The sequence below is a fragment of the Bombyx mandarina genome, chromosome 03 (assembly GCF_030267445.1).
Source record: "Bombyx mandarina strain Sakado chromosome 03, ASM3026744v2".
Lineage (NCBI taxonomy): Eukaryota > Metazoa > Arthropoda > Insecta > Lepidoptera > Bombycidae > Bombyx > Bombyx mandarina.
Window position 1 is genome coordinate 9,630,339 of NC_143210.1, and position 19,049 is coordinate 9,649,387.

Here is a 19,049-nt window from a genome sequence, read left to right on the forward strand (position 1 = left end):
GACCATCGGAAAAAGTCGCGTCGTATCACAGTCATCAGTCGAAACCGAGTTCCCGCGGCACGCGTCCCTTGGCCGCTACTTCGGAGCGCGTCGTGAGTCTTCGGCTTGCGGTCGCGCGACCGCCCGTTTATTTTTCCGAGTCCCCCGCCCGGCGTCTTGCCGTCCGCGCCCAACAAGTGGTGTAGACTGTAGACGGTGACTCGCAGCTCACACGACGTCTCGCGCTCGCACTTTACACAACTTTTCCGAGTGCTCCCCGCGCACGCAACGGTCGCCGCGAGTTCGAACTTCGGTCGCGTGTTTTGAAAACTTTAATCGAAGTGTTCAGACCTCAGTGGCGTGTCAGAGAAGTGTTCGGGGGTAGTTTGAAGTCGATGCACCTCCCGCACGCGAGTCCTGCCGTCAGGATGGCAGACGTTTACGCTCATATCCACGAGTACTACCGGCAGAGTCACGGGGAGTTAGTACAGACTGGTTCTCCGGCTGTCTTGTGCTCCGCGTTACCTGGCCATTGGAGGTCGAATAAATCATTACCGTTGGCTTTTAAAGTGGTGGCATTAGATGACGTTCAAGACGGCACTCTAGTTACGATAAAGGCTGGAAACGACGAGAACGTGATGGCCGAACTCAGGAACTGTACCGCGGTGATGAAGAACCAAGTGGCAAAGTTCAACGACCTGAGGTTTGTGGGTCGGAGCGGACGAGGCAAGTCCTTCACCCTCACCATCACCATCAGCTCATTTCCTTCACAAGTCGCCACCTACACCAAAGCAATCAAAGTAACGGTCGATGGACCAAGGGAGCCGAGAACAAAACAAAGTAAGTTACTATATCGGTAATGTTTCATATATTTTGTGCGTATATAATAATATGTACCACCAAACTTTGTCTATTTCTGCCGCGAAGCTCAGAACAACCGCAATACAACTACGACTTCGATTTGATAAGTCAAAGCGAGTGCCAGCAATCCCGTAGTGATGTCTGCGGACTCCGATAACCACTTATCATCAAACTGAACGTAAGCTCGTACACACTTTTAAGCAATAAAAAAAATATATAAATTAATGAATATTACAATTAATATTGTATTTAAAAATGTGTACGAAAAAAACTATATAAAATATAACATTATAAGTACTGTACAATGATCAACGGACAAATTTTAATTTTAAATCCACTAATAATACAAACATTGTTTTCTAATGCAATTAGATATATACTTATAAAACACCTTTGCTAATAAATAATTTGGTGTTTGTGTACTAAATTTAAAAATACTAAACCTTACTCAAAAGATTCTGCGACAATCTATTTATTTAGCAGTTGAGACTGGTAGGTTTGCGGTTTATTTGATGTTACGGGACTATCGTAACTTAGCCGTCATAAGGTGGATACTATTGCTCGCCTTGAGCAATTAGGTCAAGGTGATCGGTTGGATTACAATGATGACTTTCTGATCGAAATATGCAACAGAATTAGATAGTAGACAATAAGAACATCCTAGCTTACTTTCGGCTAATGTTCCAGGAAAGTAATTTAAGTATATTTCTACTACCACAGTACAACATGATGAGGAAGTGTTTTACTGGTGGTAGGAGCTCTTGTGAGTTCGCACGGGTAGGTACCACCACCCCGCCGATTTCTGCCGTGAAGCAGTAATGCGTTTCGGTTTGAAGGGTGGGGTAGCCATTGTAACTATACTGAGACCTTAGAACTTATATCTCAAGGTGGATGGCGCATTTACGTTGTAGATGTCTATGGGCTCCAGTAACCACTTAACACCAGGTGGGCTGATGAGCTCGTCCACACATCTACGCAATTAAAGCAAAATATAGTAGTTCGTCCGAGTCAATTTTCCATATTTTTTCAATAACAACCGAACACAGTCATAACATTTATTAATAATAAAATAACTCAATAGTTACTACACAAAAAGACAAATACATTTTAGTTGAAAATTAACAAATTCAGTTTTGTAATTTATTATCAATTTGTTACATGCACATGAAATATACCTACTACTATACTATATTATAGAAACACATTTTTCTTGCCTAACACATTCCATGGTATGTTATTCAAAAGTTTTTTAACAAAATATTCTTCCAAAAACAGTAGCCATAAAACGGTGAAATTTAAATTCTTTGAAAGCAAATTTAAAAAAAAAAACCCTCCTTTTCTCAAAATGTCGCTGCTGGAGATTAACCATTAGTCGCAAAAAATAAAGATTAATTTAGTTTTAAATATACTTCTAAACACACCCGTTGGTTCAACCGATGATCCGTCAAATTATATTCCCAATTAAACTCGTGTGTATTTAGAACCACATGGGTTATAAAAATCGCGGGAACGCATAGATCACCATTTATAAATCTACACATACATATATTTAGAAAAAAAGGTAATCACCAAGTTAATCTATGCTTTTCATATTGACTACCATGTAAGCTATCGAGTATTCGAACAATTAGAAATAAAGAAAAAAACACGCGAAAAAAACCACGTGAAAACACTAGAAAACACAGGATAATCTGTATTTGAATACCAAAAGGTACATTCTATTGAACTATCCGAATATTTTATTTGTAACAGAAAAAAATTCTAAAAGCAAAAATCATTCCATAGATAAACGATAACAATCCGAAGCTAATAAGTTTCGAAATAAAAAAAAAAAAACAATATTGCAATTTTTCTAACATCAATCATTTCATTGTTTAATTAACATTGAAATTTATCGGTGCCGCTTACATAAATAACACAAAAAAAAAACATAAAAAATATATATATATCTTATAATCGTGTCAAAGTGATGTGACGTTTCACTCTGGCCGGGCGCCAGTCCACGGTCCGAGGTCGGTTTTGCGGCGCCGCGGCATTCGACCACATTCAAACTAGTTTTATTTTCGTTTTCACGCGTTTAAAACAATCCTAAAACACTTGACATCGATGTACTGAAGTCTAAATACAGATACGTTCGCACTGGCGCTTGTTGAGCATACGATTAAAATAAATCTGAAATGTTTATTTTTATTACTTAGATGGATGGACGAGCTCACAGCCCACCTGGTGTTAAGTGATTACTGGAGCCCATAGACATCTACAACGTAAATGGCCACCCGCCCTGAGGTATAAGTTCTAAGGTCTCAGTATAGTTACAACGGCTGCTCCACCCTTCAAACCGAAACGCATTACTGCTTCACGGCAGAAATAGGCAGGGTGGCGGTACCTATCCGTGCGGACTCACAAGAGGTCCTACCACCAGTAATTAGCACTGATGGTGTGGAAACTTGTTAGCCTGCTGTAACTTGGATAGTGTTTTACACTGCTTGTTGTTGTTGCGCTCTGGACCCTGTGTCTTAAGGTGGAACCAACCAGTCCATACCCTTGGGCCCGATGTCCGCTCCAAACATCTGCGGACCGTCCAGTCCCACATATCCCTCGCACTCCCCCTAGGCACGGGGACCTCGCAGGAGGTTAGGACTCCGGCCGAAAAAAAAACGAACCATTTAACACTAGATAAGTCCTGATTCCGTTTGCCTATAACAATAAAAATCGCAAATAATAGGTATAATATTATTATAGCCTATAAAATTAAGTTCCCGCTAAATATGACAAAATCAACAAAAATATAAAGGTCCATCGTGATGCTTAGGTTACGCTCGCTCATCTTCAGATATGAAATATCCTAATGGAGTTTGAAACAGAATAGAATCGTCACTTAGTTAGATGAGCTCACAACATACCCATGTCCGAAAAAAGAATATCATCATCTTCAGAAATACTAACGGCACAATAGCTACAGTGCGAAACGGCACTAAAATCTAAAAATCACCCGAACAGCTGGCCAATTGCACGCGAACGTACGTGAGATACATTCAATCACGAAGACATTAATTACGTACTCAGTTTAATCTTTCTACAGCAAGAACACGGCCGAGACGTTTCCCTTCCTAAAATAACCACGATTGTTGTCTGCTTTTATGAGACGAAGGAATTAACGCTTAAGTGAGCGTTTTGTTTTGACGTCGGCCTTACAAATGGTTATTGGTGTTTACAACGCAAACTTGCTTTTAAGGAACATGCATCGAGCACGTTATCGATGGGGGAAAACTGCTTTATTTAGAATGACCCACTAATCGCGGCAAAACAATTTGAGCCAATTTCGCTCGTAACGCAGCTAGTGACTAACTGTGATTTACAATCAGCAATCACGTTGCGAATTATTTTCAGCTGAAGCAACAATCAAATGAAACAATCGGCGATGAATATAAATCTATATATACCTATATAAAAGAAAGTCGTGTTAGTTACACTATTTATAACTCAAGAACGGCTGAACTGATTTGGCTGAAAATTGCTGAAGAGGTAGCTTAGAACCAGGAGAAGGACATAGGATACTATCACATTCCCATGGGACGTGACATAAAACGTGGTATGACAAAACGCAACTGATATGGAATAACAAAACGCAACTGACAGCTAAACGTAATAAATATTTTCTATGGATAATTATAGTAGAATTTTGAAGTTGACCGGTTGATGTCAACTGACAGGTAAACGTTCTATGGTTAATTATAGTAGAATATTGAAGTTAACTGGTTGATGTGTGTGAAACAAACCGTGTGGCGGAACAAAGTTCGCCGGGTCCGCTAGTGATATATAAACAATTCCACAACAGTAAATTCATTTGATTGTACATTCCTCGGAATCATTCGGAGCTATCAACAAATAAAATAGAATCATAACGTTTTGACACCACACGTCTATTTTAAACGTTACATCGTTCACTGGGACCGTATGTGTAAACAAACGGTTGCGCCCAAACTTCGGCCAATAATAAAAAGACAGTATGCGGAAAAACTAACATCCTCACGCCGTAAACATCAAAGGTTTCGAGTTAGTAAAGCGATCAATGGCGCACAAGCTTAATGGCGGCGTTACGGCGCACTAATTAACTTGTAGTGAGTAAAAAAATTGGATTCAGTCAGTTATAAAACTCACTGAATCGCTTCAGACTTTGACGTGGTTAAACAAAAGATATTTTCGTTTCATTACGATTTTATTGTGTATTTGAAAAGCTCGAATAAGTTTCGAAGTAAAATCTTAAAAATTAAGTTTTTTAAAAGCCGAAAAATATTTATTTAGAAAATCGACTGATACATTGTCGTGTGTTGAATTTTTAAGGATATTCTAAGGATAGGCTATTTATGAAACAATTGGTGTATTTAATATGACTGTGGCACTTGCAGTTCCAGTGGTTACCAAGTTTGATGGTGCGGCGGCCGCGTAACAGATGTAAACAATCTCGGGCCCACGTCGTAAAGTCCCGTTTGATCTCCCGCCGACCCGCGCCCCGCATTTACCCCTTTGTCTTTAAATTATGAATTTTATGTCTCTTCTAGCTGCTAAAATACCGCATCACACCCAGCGACCCTCATAACTACCAAGCTGGCGCGTGTTAAGGTACATTCAAGTCGCCATCTTTTCACCTAATCTTACTATCAAATTATATTGGTTACACATTGGTACATTGGTAACAAATTTGGTTAGCATAAAAAACGTTTTAGTGAGCCAATCTTAATATATAGACATATGCTCGCGGACTTTTTTTTTGATATTTTAAAGGCGAACAATTCCGCCATTCATTATTTTAGCAAAACTAATCGTTTCTGCAGCGCACGCAGCGGAAGCTCTCAAAAGGGAAAAAAAAACCTCGATTTTTAAACATTTTTTATTGGTGCTCCGCTTTTATTGGTTTTAGCGTGATGCTATATAGACTATAGCCTTCCTCGATAAATGGGCTATCTAACACTGAAAGAATTTTTCAAATCGGACCAGTAGTTCCTGAGATTAGCGCGTGCAAACAAACAAACTCTTCAGCTTTATAATATTAAAAGTATAGATAAACAGATCCTTGAATACGTTTGTTATTACAAAATCAAATATGTTTGATGGGTGATCCCAGTGGAATAATACTTTATGAAACCGCCGATGTGAACCAAGACACAAATCGACAATATAAACAATTAAACGTTCATTGGATGTAGACGACGCCGTCGAAATTATGAGCTATAACTCTGATTCCATTTATTTAACGCGCTCGTCGCCTCTATATTAATTTACGAGTGACATACGGCCCGCGTCACATCTCATTCTAGTTATTTAATGCTCATTCTGACACTTATGCGTCGTATCTTAGTTCGTTTATCGTTACAGCGGTACAGAATCGGCCGCGATGCCTTTTGATTCCCGCCACATTCTTAACTCATTGTTAATTTTTAGGTCGACAGAGATTAACTGTTACGAAAATAGTTTTATGGACTCCGAGTGTTTTCCTGACGGTCTTTGTTTTTTATTTTTTATTGCTTTGATGGGTGGACGAGCTGACAGCCCACCTGGTGTTAAGTGGTTGCTGAAGCCCATAGACATCGACACGTAAATGCGCCACCCACCTTGAGATATAAGTTCTAAGGTCTCAAGTATAGTTACAACGGCTGCCCCAACCTTCAAGCCGAAACGCGTTACTGCTTCACGGCAGAAATAGGCAGGGTGGTGGTACCTACCCGCGCGGACTCACAAGAGGTCCTACCACCACCACCGGTCTCCCGAATAGCTCCCCGTTTGTAATGGCATATACGTATGACATATTTTAATGAAAATATTAAGATTTCTCACGTTAGCAAACACGTTTAGCGGTATAAATAAATAAAATTAAAGTTGAATACGTGACATCGCTTTTTCGGTCTTGTATTATTCAAATATAAGTTCATTGACTCGTGCATTAGAAATGTTTGCCCCGTTAATAATTCCGTGCTCCGTGTGTGTTAAGGGTCGAGAACAGAATTTAATTGAATACTGGCATTAACAAATGGAGCGGCCCGTTTCCGAGTTCAGCATTTAACTTATTATTGTTCCATGAAGCCGGAGCGTTCTTCAGTCGGATTGTCGGGTGACAGCGCGACGGCCCATCCATCACGTTCTTAATTTAAAACACCCGCGATTAGGGTAACGCTCTCACGAGTCACTCGCTAATCCCTCCACCGAAAGGGGTAACTGTTCACATATACAAATTGTTTTGTTTAACACTAACTCGCAACGAAAAAAAATCGGTTGTCTCTAAAGTCGGTTTACTGACGATAGTTGAAAGTGACAACGTCATAAGAAAATACTGATGGAATGGTTTCATTTTTCAATTATCGCAATTATCGTTACTATAAACAATTGACACCACATTCACTTTTCACTGAACTTCATACTTGACGAAAACATGTAAATGTATTATTGTATAGCAGCTGTCCACGTGGATTCATCGCTCACTCAAGTAGGAGAGAGACAGATGTCGGACGCTGCCGAACGCGAAGGCCGATTGTGCTTCTTTGTCGCTCGTTGCGCGCTCTCGCTTGCACCTCAAGCCTTAAATGGAACGCCTCAGAGCGAGGTAACGCCGCATGAGTCATGTTTTTTCGTGCGTGCAGCCGGCTCCATCGAATTATAAGACGTTGTCACGTCAAAAGAAAATGGGCCAATCAAAGTTTAACGACTCGCTAAAATTAGGCTGGAAAACGATCAAAAAATAACAACAGACTATAGATAAAACGTCACCTAGAAGTATCGTGTACACAAAGTTCAAAACGAAGTCGACAAAGTGCTCGTAAACAGTTTAATAATGTAATAAAACTGTCTGCACACCTGATCGAGTCGATTGAAAGACTCGTGATTGGATTTAAAAAAACACACACACACACACACACACAGTAAACACCGAAAATAAACGCAGTACGCGTCTTTACTAGGCTATCGATTAAACAAATAAAAAAACGTTTCGCTATAGGCGAAAGGCCACGTGACTGCTTAGGGTCGTAAAAACGTATGGCACAGAGGAGCCGGCTAACTGCAGTAGTAAACCGACTCGTTTTGTATACAGAACCCTTGTTATAGTCGACGGCGGCCCGTGTGTCGCCGCCTTTACGGCCAGCCTTTGTGACTTTAGTGCTTGCGGACGTGGCTTAAGACCGGTGACCTCGACATGTCAATCGCTACATACAAAACGATTCGCACACACGGATACCGCTATACCAGAGATCTGTTACATCTGGGCGTCTCTCTGCTGATTATTAAACAATCTTAAAGATTTCTTTTGGAATTAATATTTAAAACATATACAGTAGAAATGATATACCTACTATCTAAATAAAATACCTTACGCTAATCAAATTGTCAATAAATCAATGTCAATCAATTCTATCGTCTCAAGTAATACTTTTTTGTTTTTGTCTATAGGCACTGCAATAATCATTATTTAAAGAGATATAAAATAATACAATTGTATAAAGTTCCAGCTAATTCTAAAAGGAAAATCATAAAGAAAATCTTAAAAGGCAGATCAAACTTGATATTTATGTACCATTTAAGTTAAAAATCTTTTAAAAAAGATACATAGTACCTCTCCATACATACGGAACGTATAACACACACATTAGAAAAGAAAAAACATTTTTAAAAGTTTTTTTAAATCTGAAATTTATTTACGTATGCGCAATACATTAAAGAATTATATAACTGAACGTCATGAGCGGAGTAAGGGTAAAAATTGGTTTTACGGTAAGCCGACTTCATCAAGATTTGTTTTTTAAATAAAAAAAGGTGTGAATCCACAAAAGGGTATCTATATATAGTGAAATAAATATTATCAAACCATTCACACATGCCCAGATACCCACACACGGATACAAATTGCTTTCATTTAACTACGATTAAAACATAGCACTGTTTCTAATCCTGGAATAGTCCACCAAAAATTCAATATATATCGGAACCGTTAAAGCGAATTTTCTTTGCCTGCAGTTAAAAATTACATATAAATTAACTTTAATGGTTTATCATCTCTTTATTATTTCCGACGTTTCCAATGCATTACAGTTCGTTGTATCAATGGCGACCAAGGTTTATTATTCCTTAAATTTTAGGTAGGGTGATAAATATGGTAAAATTAAAAAAACAAACTATCGACATCGACGGTAGGCAACGGCTTGGCTTTGCCCCTGGCATTGCTGAAGTCCATGGGCGACGGTAACCACTCACCCGTGGGTGGGCCGTATGCGCGTCTGCCTACACGGGCAGCAATAGAAAAAAAACGGGCAATAAAAAAATTCTAGATTTTTCTAGACAGGCAGAAAGAACGAACAGTATCCTAATGAAGTCTAATAGTAAGCTAACTTAAATTTCATCGTCACAATAGGAGGATACAGGGATCATTGTAAACAATTGCTGAACTAGCTAGTCAGCACATTATAAATGCATATGTATTTAGAAAAATAAAGTCAAAAAGTGCTAAAAGTAGGGACAAGTCACGGAATAGTTACGACAATAGTTCGACGAGTTCGATAATTTTTTATTGCTTATTGGTTGGTCGAGCTCACAGCCCACCTGGTTTGAAGTGGTTACTGGAGCCCATAAGCATCTACAATGCAAAAACCGCCACCCACCTTGAGATATGAGTTCTAAGGTCTCAGTATAGTTACGACAGCTGCCCCACCCTTCGAACCGAAACGCATTACTGCTCCACGATAGAAATAGGCGGGTTGGCGGTCCCTAGCCGTGCGGACTCAAAAGAAGTCCTACCACCAGTTCGAAATCACAAAGCTGCCTCATCGAATCAACTTACCGAAATATTTGTAATCCACTGACCACATTTTTATTTGTTCTAGATTATGGCTACGGACACCCAGGACCATTCAGTCCGTTCCTTCTTAATCCCGGATGGTTAGATGCGGCGTATCTCAACTACGCCTGGGTCGACTACTTCAGGCCCCCACAAATGCGAGAGCCTTCCACGCTTGTCAAAGGTTAGTTTTCATTTTCTCTGTAGCAACGAACCAAATTAGAAATTTTAAACAAGCGTATAATGTTCTATATTTGCAGAATAAAAAACGATAAGGATTCAAAAAAAAAAAAAAACATATACCAGATACGGATACGGTATTTGCTAATTTAAAAATTCACTGTTTCGCAAACAACACTCAAAACATGTTGCTGGAAGCAGTACCTCCCCTAAAGGCCGAACAACGCAAAGCGGTTCAAATAAAAGGAGGTTCTCTTGAGCTGGACAAAACAACACCGGCCAACCGAGGTGTAACCACCCGCTGAAGTCCGGGGTGGAGGACCGTCCGGAAAACAGCTAAAAAAGCACCTCCTTCTCGTTCGAAAGAGTGCGGAGTCAATTTTATTCCAATGTAGGCGACCGCGCCACCGGCCACTTTTTGTTTCCGGCGCTGAAACGCGAGGAACGATGTACTCAAACACCTAGACACTTTCATTAAACGAATACAGGAGGGTTTTTGCTGTCATATTCATGCGCGCCAACGCTTCTAATTTACTGCCATTTTTTTAATGCCTGCTGTTTTTTTTCCTTAATACTGCCATGGACGGTAATGTTAATAAATTAAGCATAATTACTTAAAAAGAAACTAATTTAAATAGCGAAAGTCATCTCAAGTTTTAGTTAAAAGACAATTCAGTAAAAGAAACGACAGTTTTAATATAGTTTACTAACACAAATTAATACGTTAAAATTCCAATTGCATACTTTATAGTTCTTATTAAAACGACTCAATTGTATTATTGTTTATACACCGAAATCTAATTACCATTCAAAAAAATAATTATAGCTGAAAAACAGACTCTAAGACAGCGATCGAAATCACCTCAATCGGGCAACGTCGATATTGGCTCCCACCTCACGAAATTACCCCCTAGTTACCCCTGCACCCTTGCCGCCTTTTAAAGTGGTCTGTGCACTGCCGACGCTGCATATAGAAAAAGCGCAAAAGAGAAACGTACGTGGCACCACCTCCGTGCTCTTTGTGGCACAATCTACGCCTCTATCGTGTCCTTTTTATGTCCAAGCTTCCTCTTACACGCTATACAGAATCAAAGCTCGCCAAGAACTTTTGGAACACTGTTGCTAATGAAAATTTCACGTTTTGAAGCCGCTTTTGTCCCCGAACTGGGGAGATAGGCGTTTCCTTATCGCGATCAAGCCGGCTTTGTGGAACACACCCGTATCCGCTGCAGCACATCCACGCGTGCTCTGCATCCATAATAATACTATGTGAGACCGATGTAACTTCAAAGAAAAACACCCGTGTGCGGATAGCTGCGACGAATAAGCCGAGAAATACTAGTATGTCGTGTTCGGATAAATAAATACTGCAGCACCCTCACCCTCCCGATATCGTACTAAAAAACATCCCTTTCGATGATGCCGTTTTTAAACGCCTACAGATTGTACATTATCTTTAGTACGATTATGCACCCCCTTGTTCAGGGAACTAACGGAGTGCCCCTGTGCCTTGGGCTATCCCCTGAGGTACGTCGTACAACTTCAGATCGACAAATCAGACTACTGTTGGGTGACGCTAGTTAAGTAGCTCAGTCAAAAATGTAGCATTTTTTGTGCGTCTAAATAAAACTATTTTCTTTCTTTGTTAACAGGTGGAGCAGCGCCGCTTACTACGCCACCCGTGACGATACCTGGTGCTGATTTATTCCCCTTTCCTCCGGCTGTTACGAATTTACCACCTGGTGGCCTGATACCTCCACCTGGTGCATTCTTACCACCAAACGGTCTTCTACCTTTCCCACCGCATCCGGCGGAACTAGCACTAAAAAGCTTACCTCCTGAACTGTCTCTAAAGAGCGGTTTAACTCCTTATGAAGCGTTACGACAATTTCAAAACAATGTTTCTTCAATGGACACGTCTAGTGCACGGCTATCACCGACAAGCAGTAGACAGAGCGGTAGTCCGAGAAGTATGGCTAACGCTAGTCCTGATCGATCGAAAACAGATTCGAAATCGGAAGCGAATTCGATACACGACGCAACGATCACTGATGAATCGGACGAAGAACCTATCGAAGTTGTAAAGTCCGCTTTCCATCCAACTAGGCCAGCGAATTTAGAGCTTCAAGAAATGAAAAGGGTTCAGGCAGCGGATTCAACAGTTTCAGATAGACCACGAACACGCAATGAACTGAAATCAACTTCACAGCGTACTACCAGAGTACTTTCCACCAGTCCAACGTCAACCAAAATCGCTAACGGAACAATACCTAGTCACAAATCTGTGTGGCGGCCATATTGACAGTTTCAGTGTTAGTGCTAAACATAGTATAGTTACCGGCTTCGCAGAGCGGGTACGTTGAAATGTGATACAACCATGAGCTTGTAAATACTTAGTCATAATATAGACATAGCAAATATTTATTGTTAGAATTTAAATGAGAATTTCAGCTGAAATAGATTCGAGTGCTAATAAATGTTTAAATTGTGTAATTCTTGTTAATTTTATTAGTTTTATTGCTACCGTATTCAGGCTTTCATTGTATAACTGTGTATATGTAGTTTTGTATATTGTGTACAGAGAATATTAAATTTGGAATTTAATATCATTATCATTAAAAATGACTGATAAATTTAAAACGTTGTAGTAAAGACATTAAGCTTAATGTAAATATTGATTATTTATGACCAGAATGTACAGTAATTATTATTGAAAATAGTCATCGTACTTATAATGTAAATACGAATTATCGATATAAAAGAATTTATCCGAACATTAAATTTGATTTTTTGTTATACCTCATACCGTTCCTGATAAAAGCTCTGAATATTTAATCACAATATAGACATAAAACGCCTTAAGTTAAACCAATCGTAAAATAAATCGTTCAATTAAGTTACTAACAAATATGTATATGTATGTACCCAACTTTATCGGGTAGATGTATTTTTGTAGGGACTTTTTAACTTCGACAATAGGCTGCTGGTACATCGACGGCACTGCACTGGCTGATTATTCGTGACGACAAAAAATCAAAATCAGTCATCGTTCCGGAAAGTTCTTCTTATGAGACTGCTCCGTCATTCCCTTTTTTTCCTACCTACGCTGATAGCCTAACGTGTAGGTGAGCTCACGGGGCTTAAACCGGAGTGTTGCGAACACTGGCCCTAGCAAGAACAGTGCTTCGCAGTATCTACCACAGGATCGGAAACGCGACCCACTGAGAAGACCCGGCGAGAAGCTCAGTGGGCTGTGTCTTTGGGTTAATTCGGAGACGTTACGTTACTTTAATGGATCGGGAGGATCCGTAATGACGTGTTTTGGGCGACGTCAACTATTTCTCATTCGGTCTACAGGATCGGGTATGATCATTCTCTGATACTCATAAAATGCAGCGAACAGGTTACAAGTAAACGTGCATTGCACATGTTAATGTTTATTTCACGTTACGTCGTAACATCGAAGAGTTGTTTTTGTTGTAGTTTGATCGAGTCATGTGTTGAGTACCTATACAACTTCTAATGGAGACTTAAATTCGAAATGGCATTTTTATAGACTAGTTAAAACCCAGTTTCGCTGGAACTATCAGTAAAAACGTAAAAGACGATAGTTTGTATTAACAATTGCGAGACTATTGTACATACCTACATAGTACGACAGAATTTCTCAATAATGTATGATCTCAGTATTTTTAGTAGTAGCAAGCGTCTGATAAATAGGTATATGCTACTTCATTTGCCACTAAAACAGTTTAGGGTAGGTGTCTATCATTACACATGATTTACAGTAAATCAATCTCCACAATATATTTCTTATTAATTTACGTCGTTGATAAAGCATTCGGTAAAGAAATGCTGAAACCAAGAACACCCATGAATTTGAGCGATGAAGTCGGTTATTTTAATAAATAAATACATTTTACTGAGAGGTACCACAAGTGCAGCGCGCGTCCTTTAAGCCTTAAAAGGAAGCAGTTCCAGGGCATATCTTCTTGAGGCAAGTTTTCGCTTTGATTCTGTTTAGTGGAACATTTAAGCCCTGTGATTTAGCTTTACCTTGAAAAGTGACGAGGTCGCTGGGCCAAGAAATTGGTAGTACTGACCCGTCACGGACCCCCAAATATTCATTAAACAAATTTAATAGTAGGTATATGTACATAAATTTCCTTTGTATAAAAACTACTTGCTCCTTAAAGAGCCCAATCTGTAAGGGGTTATGCTTAATGTTCGAAGCAGTGGTAATAGCTCATGTGTACTCGGAACATGCAGGCCCATCCGTACTCTAGATAAGATTAGGCAAAACAGGAATTCCACAGCAACTGTGAATACTGTAAGCCTATAATACTCCCAAACTTCCATGAATTCCAGTGTGAAGACAGCCATTACAAACTATACTGTGAAGACCTGAAAAGACCTGAAAGAAAGATACTTCTCATGTCTCAATGTAGATGGCGGAATTCATTCAGAGTTGTCTCTTAGTTCTTACTTAGAGAGGACTTCTTCGTCACTTAGATCGGGGCCTTTGAATTTATACTAATATTATAAAGCTGAAGAGTTTGTTTGTTTGAACGCGTTAATCTCAGAAACTACTGGTCCGATTTGAAAAATTCTTTCAGTGTTAGATAGCCCATTTATTGAGTAAGGCTATAGGTTATATAATAACATCACAGTAAGACCAATACAAGTGGAGCACCATTAAAGAATGTTTATATAATATAGGGGTTTAAATAGCTCCTTAGCATGCTATAATTCAAAAATATTTTCACTTTCTACGTAAATGAAGTGGGGGTAAAATTTAGTGTTATGCCAAAGTAACTATTTCACGCGGCCGAAGTCGCGGGCAAAAGCTAGTTTAAGAGAAGGGGACGACGAGCTCGCTTACACATCTAGAGCTTACAAAAACCTGTAGCATTAGTAAAACTATTTGAAGTTAGTTAGAATAGTTCTTTATCTCAGAGCTCAGATTTTGAATTTTATACTTAAGATGTTCCAGGGTGACCATTTTTGAAGAAGGTACTTATTACGTAATAAATAGGTCGGAAGAGAACTGATCGAAGCCGGTTCGCACGGCAGAAATTTGACTCTTTCCACGTGAAGGGTCCGTTGAAGGCTATCAATTGTGTTTGCTCCACCGTTGATTCGGTTAGCTGATTGCAGCCGGGCCGCGGTCAGCCGCCTACTCAAACACGTCACCCACCCTAGTAGGTGATACCGAACACCCCAACACTAGGTATATATATATGTAGAATTATATAAAATTGCCCTTTTTTGTAATAAATCAACTTGAAAAAAAATTGTGATTTCAAATCAAAACTCTGTGTTCACCGAAGTCTTTATAATAAAAAAATCAATGTTCTATCAACTGTGTTTCAGTGAAAACTTTTTTTAGGCGCAGGACCATGCGAAAATTTTTGCGCTTAAGTTTCATAGCGAATCTCACCCTACGAATCTTAATATGGTAATAAAAACGGGTACCGTTACCTAAAGCTATTTGTGTGACCCAAGCACAATATGTAACTGAATAGTCGAATCATTATGCTTGTTGTGACAATTATTCGAGCTATCCGATTTTGGCTTGTTTTTCAAGAACTAAGTAAGATTTAATTTTTTTTTATTTTTTTTATTGCTTAGATGTGTGGACGAGCTCACAGCCCACCTGGTATTAAGTGGTTACTGGAGCCCATAGACATCTACAACGTAAATGCGCCACACACCTTGAGATATAGTTCTAAGGTTTCAGTATAGCTACAACGGCTGCCCCACCCTTCAAACCGAAACGCATTACTGCTTCACGGCAGAAATAGGCGGGGCGGTGGTACCTACCCGTGCGGACTCACAAGAGGTCCTACCACCAGTAAATGTAATTTTATGTAATTTTAGTACAATATCTACAAAAATTAACGGTCTTCTTTCTTCAAACGAGGCTTTTTTTTTTAACGCTGGGCATTCCGTTTACGGATTCCCGGTCTAGAGGGGTAACAGACCGAGTAATGTCGGATTCCGGCGCCTCCAGAGAAGAAAAAGGAGAAGAGGAAGACCAAAGTCCTCAAAAACTACTTCAAACGAGGCCTGCGGAGAGTAATCAGCAGTAGGCAGCGACCTGGCTGTGCCCTGACTTTGCTTACCTCCATGAGTAACGCTAACCAGTGTCAATCAGGTGGGCCGTATGCTGTTCTTTCTACCAAATAAAAAAAATGTAATTGAATTTCATTTCAGGGTCTCTTTTGTATTTACAAAAATGTGCGCCATCGGATATTATCTCTTATCAAACGCTCCAGCGTTAATTCAGCAATGTCTTCAGTCTTGTCAGTCTTGTGAGTCCGCGCGGGTAGGTACCAGCACCCTGCCTATTTCTGCTGTGAAGCAGTAATGCGTTTTGGTTTGAAGGACGGGCAGCCGTTCTAAGCCGGCTTAGAACTGATATCTCCAGGTGGGTGGCGTATTTACGTCGTAGATGTCTATGGGCTCCAGTAACCACTAAACACCAGGTGGGCTGTAAGCTCGTCCACCCATCTAAGCAATAAAAGTCACAAGTTAATAGTACTAAATAAAGCCAAATAATTTATTATGAATTAAAGAGAATGCTAACGAACTTTAATATTACGGCTCTCTTAATACTTAAAATTAATGTTTGAAAAAAAAAAAAACAAGTCAACATTTATTCTATTGAATCCATACGTTTTTAGTCTGAATTCATTTTCCAGATCGTTCGCATTATAAAGGCCTCTTCGCTGTATGCGTTTGGTCGGTAGCTTAATACCGTATAATGTATGGCTAGCCTGTTCGGTCATATTAAAAACCTGTGGCCAGACGAGCCGACTCGCCTCAATGGATGTATTTTGAATTTAAAATGTTTGTTTGCTAACGAATATATTATTTCAATGAATGCGCATATCCTTGAACTTAAAATCGATTTTAAGCCTAAATATAATTTATAATTTTTTGTCTTTTTTTCAAACTAAATCATCTTATTTAATTAATAACGTCGTGGCCTAAAGGATAGAATGCCCGGTGCATTCGTATCGAGCGATGCAACTGTGCCGGTGTTCGAATCCCGCAGGCTGGTATAAAACTTTTACTTATACTTACTTTACATTCTAGTTCATGAATGATTTCCACGATGAAGGAATAACTTTTTTGATAATAAAAATGAAATGAATTTATCTGGCGATTTGTTTCGGTAAAAGACTGACACTTAGAACTCATGTCTCAAAGTGGGTGGTAGCATTTACGTAGTTGATGTGTACGTGACCACTTAACATTAGGTGAGCTCGTCCACCGACCTTCGCAATAAGAAATTAATAATTACAGTTGATTTAGAATTTATCTTGTTTACAACATTTCAAGTATACTCGTACTATGAACCAAAGTTTAATGCAATAAATTTATTTAGTCAGAATTACGCTTGGGCATTTGTGTTATTATTTCGACAACGTAACGATCGTAATCGTAAAGATTTCGAATTGGTATTAAGAAAACATCAGCCTAGCATCTAATTATGAGAAGACTTAAACTCAATTTTGTTCGATAAGGATTATCGATATTTTAATGCAAGTACCCACATTACGAAATTATGAGATCTCCCTTCACGATTCACGAATTCCTAAATGGAAACGTGCATTTTTAGTATCCATAGTATCAACATAACACTAGAAAACCATTATTTTTTAAACCGATTAAAAGAGCTTTTTTTTAAAACGGAAAAAACCGTGTCGCAATGCAGGGCTCGCGGCTTAAAGTCCGGTTTCGCCGCGGGCCCGGACGCGACATCACATATCGATAAGATCGGCCGTCTGCTTTTATTGTTTCAGCCGATTCAGCTGGCAATACGTTCGTGAATGAAAACGGCGTAACACGCAAGTGTTTCAGAGGAATTTCGTACATAGTAAAGATTATTATAAACATAAAATAAGTGATATATAGTTTTTGCTTAGAAGACAAATCAACGTGGATCAACTGATTTAACTGCCACCTGGTGTAGTGGTAAGTGACATGGTCACTACACAAGGGGGTCGCGGGTTCGAATCCCGCCAAGGGAAGATATTTGTATGATAAATATAAATGTCTTTTCCAGGGTTATGGATGTATATTAAATATATCTTTACGAACTTATCACGGGACCAGTTAACGTGGCGTGATTGTTAGTAAATATTAAAAAAAAAAAATTAAAAAAAACTGATGGTTCACCGAAGCTCCAGGATATATGCTTCCCCGAATCCTGATCACGCAGGAGCCAGTCACCGTCGACCCTCTAGACACGTCCTTTCCATTAGATCCAATAACCTTTGCATTAGACGCCTTCAGCTCTAGCACTAGGAGCAGGCTTACTCCCGTAACCGTACTCGTCGAACTCGACAAAGAGATCGATGTGCAACCTAACCCATTCATCAGCTCGCTGAGTTTCTCGCCGGATCTTCCCAGCGGGTCGCGATAGACATTCCAAAAACCTAGCCGGACTTCTACTTACCCATTAGGACTCTTTTTAAAACCTCATTGGAAGAAGCTCATTTCATATCGCTCCAGAAACATCTTTAGAAATAGAAGGGGTTTGAACACGTTATTTTTAGCTAATATAGATGAAACTCTGCTCTGGAACTATCTCAAACAATTCCACAGGACAACCACCTTATGCAATATACCTTACAAAACACAGGGATAACTGAGCCCCTGCGTAGATCCAGAGATTGTAAACAATCCGAAAGATAAACTGAATTGGAATTTTAAACTAGAAAAAAGGAAGAATAATACTATCCAATATGAGAATACAAGGAAGATAAACCGTTTGAGTTTGATGTGTTGATTGTTCGCAGCATTATTTGGTCCATAAAGTTAAGGAAGCATTATGGGGCGAAGTTAAAAAAAACTATATATTATTCCTAATAGTTTTTCAGATACGATATCTTCATTTTGAACACAAGGACCCGTTCAGCGCTGCGGAAGACTCGACACCCCGTGTGCACGCCTCGAGCGCGGCTCGTCCACGCCAAGCGATCGGTAAAATCTAAATGGAGACCACTCTCAAACCATGACGCCGTCCTACCTAACAGGCAACAATATTACCTGGAACCTATTTAAAAAAACTCAATCCTGTGGCCTAATAGAAAAGTTTCGCGTACCCATAATGCGATTTTACCATAACTAGTGGTCCACTAGTGGTCGAAATTCGACTATAATTACTCGAAATTATAGGCTTGTACACTATAATGAT

General features: G+C 39.4%; 1 protein-coding gene across 1 annotated transcript; it reads left to right on the forward strand.

The window, feature by feature from the left end:
- The first annotated feature begins 15 nt into the window (after positions 1 to 15).
- On the forward strand, positions 16 to 12,622 carry run (segmentation protein runt). Its single transcript, XM_028175860.2, has 3 exons — positions 16 to 819; positions 9,708 to 9,845; positions 11,494 to 12,622. Exons 1-3 carry the CDS (start codon positions 375 to 377, stop codon positions 12,141 to 12,143), a joined length of 1,233 nt encoding a protein of 410 aa, XP_028031661.2. The 5' UTR covers positions 16 to 374; the 3' UTR covers positions 12,144 to 12,622.
- Positions 12,623 to 19,049: the final 6,427 nt, after the last annotated feature.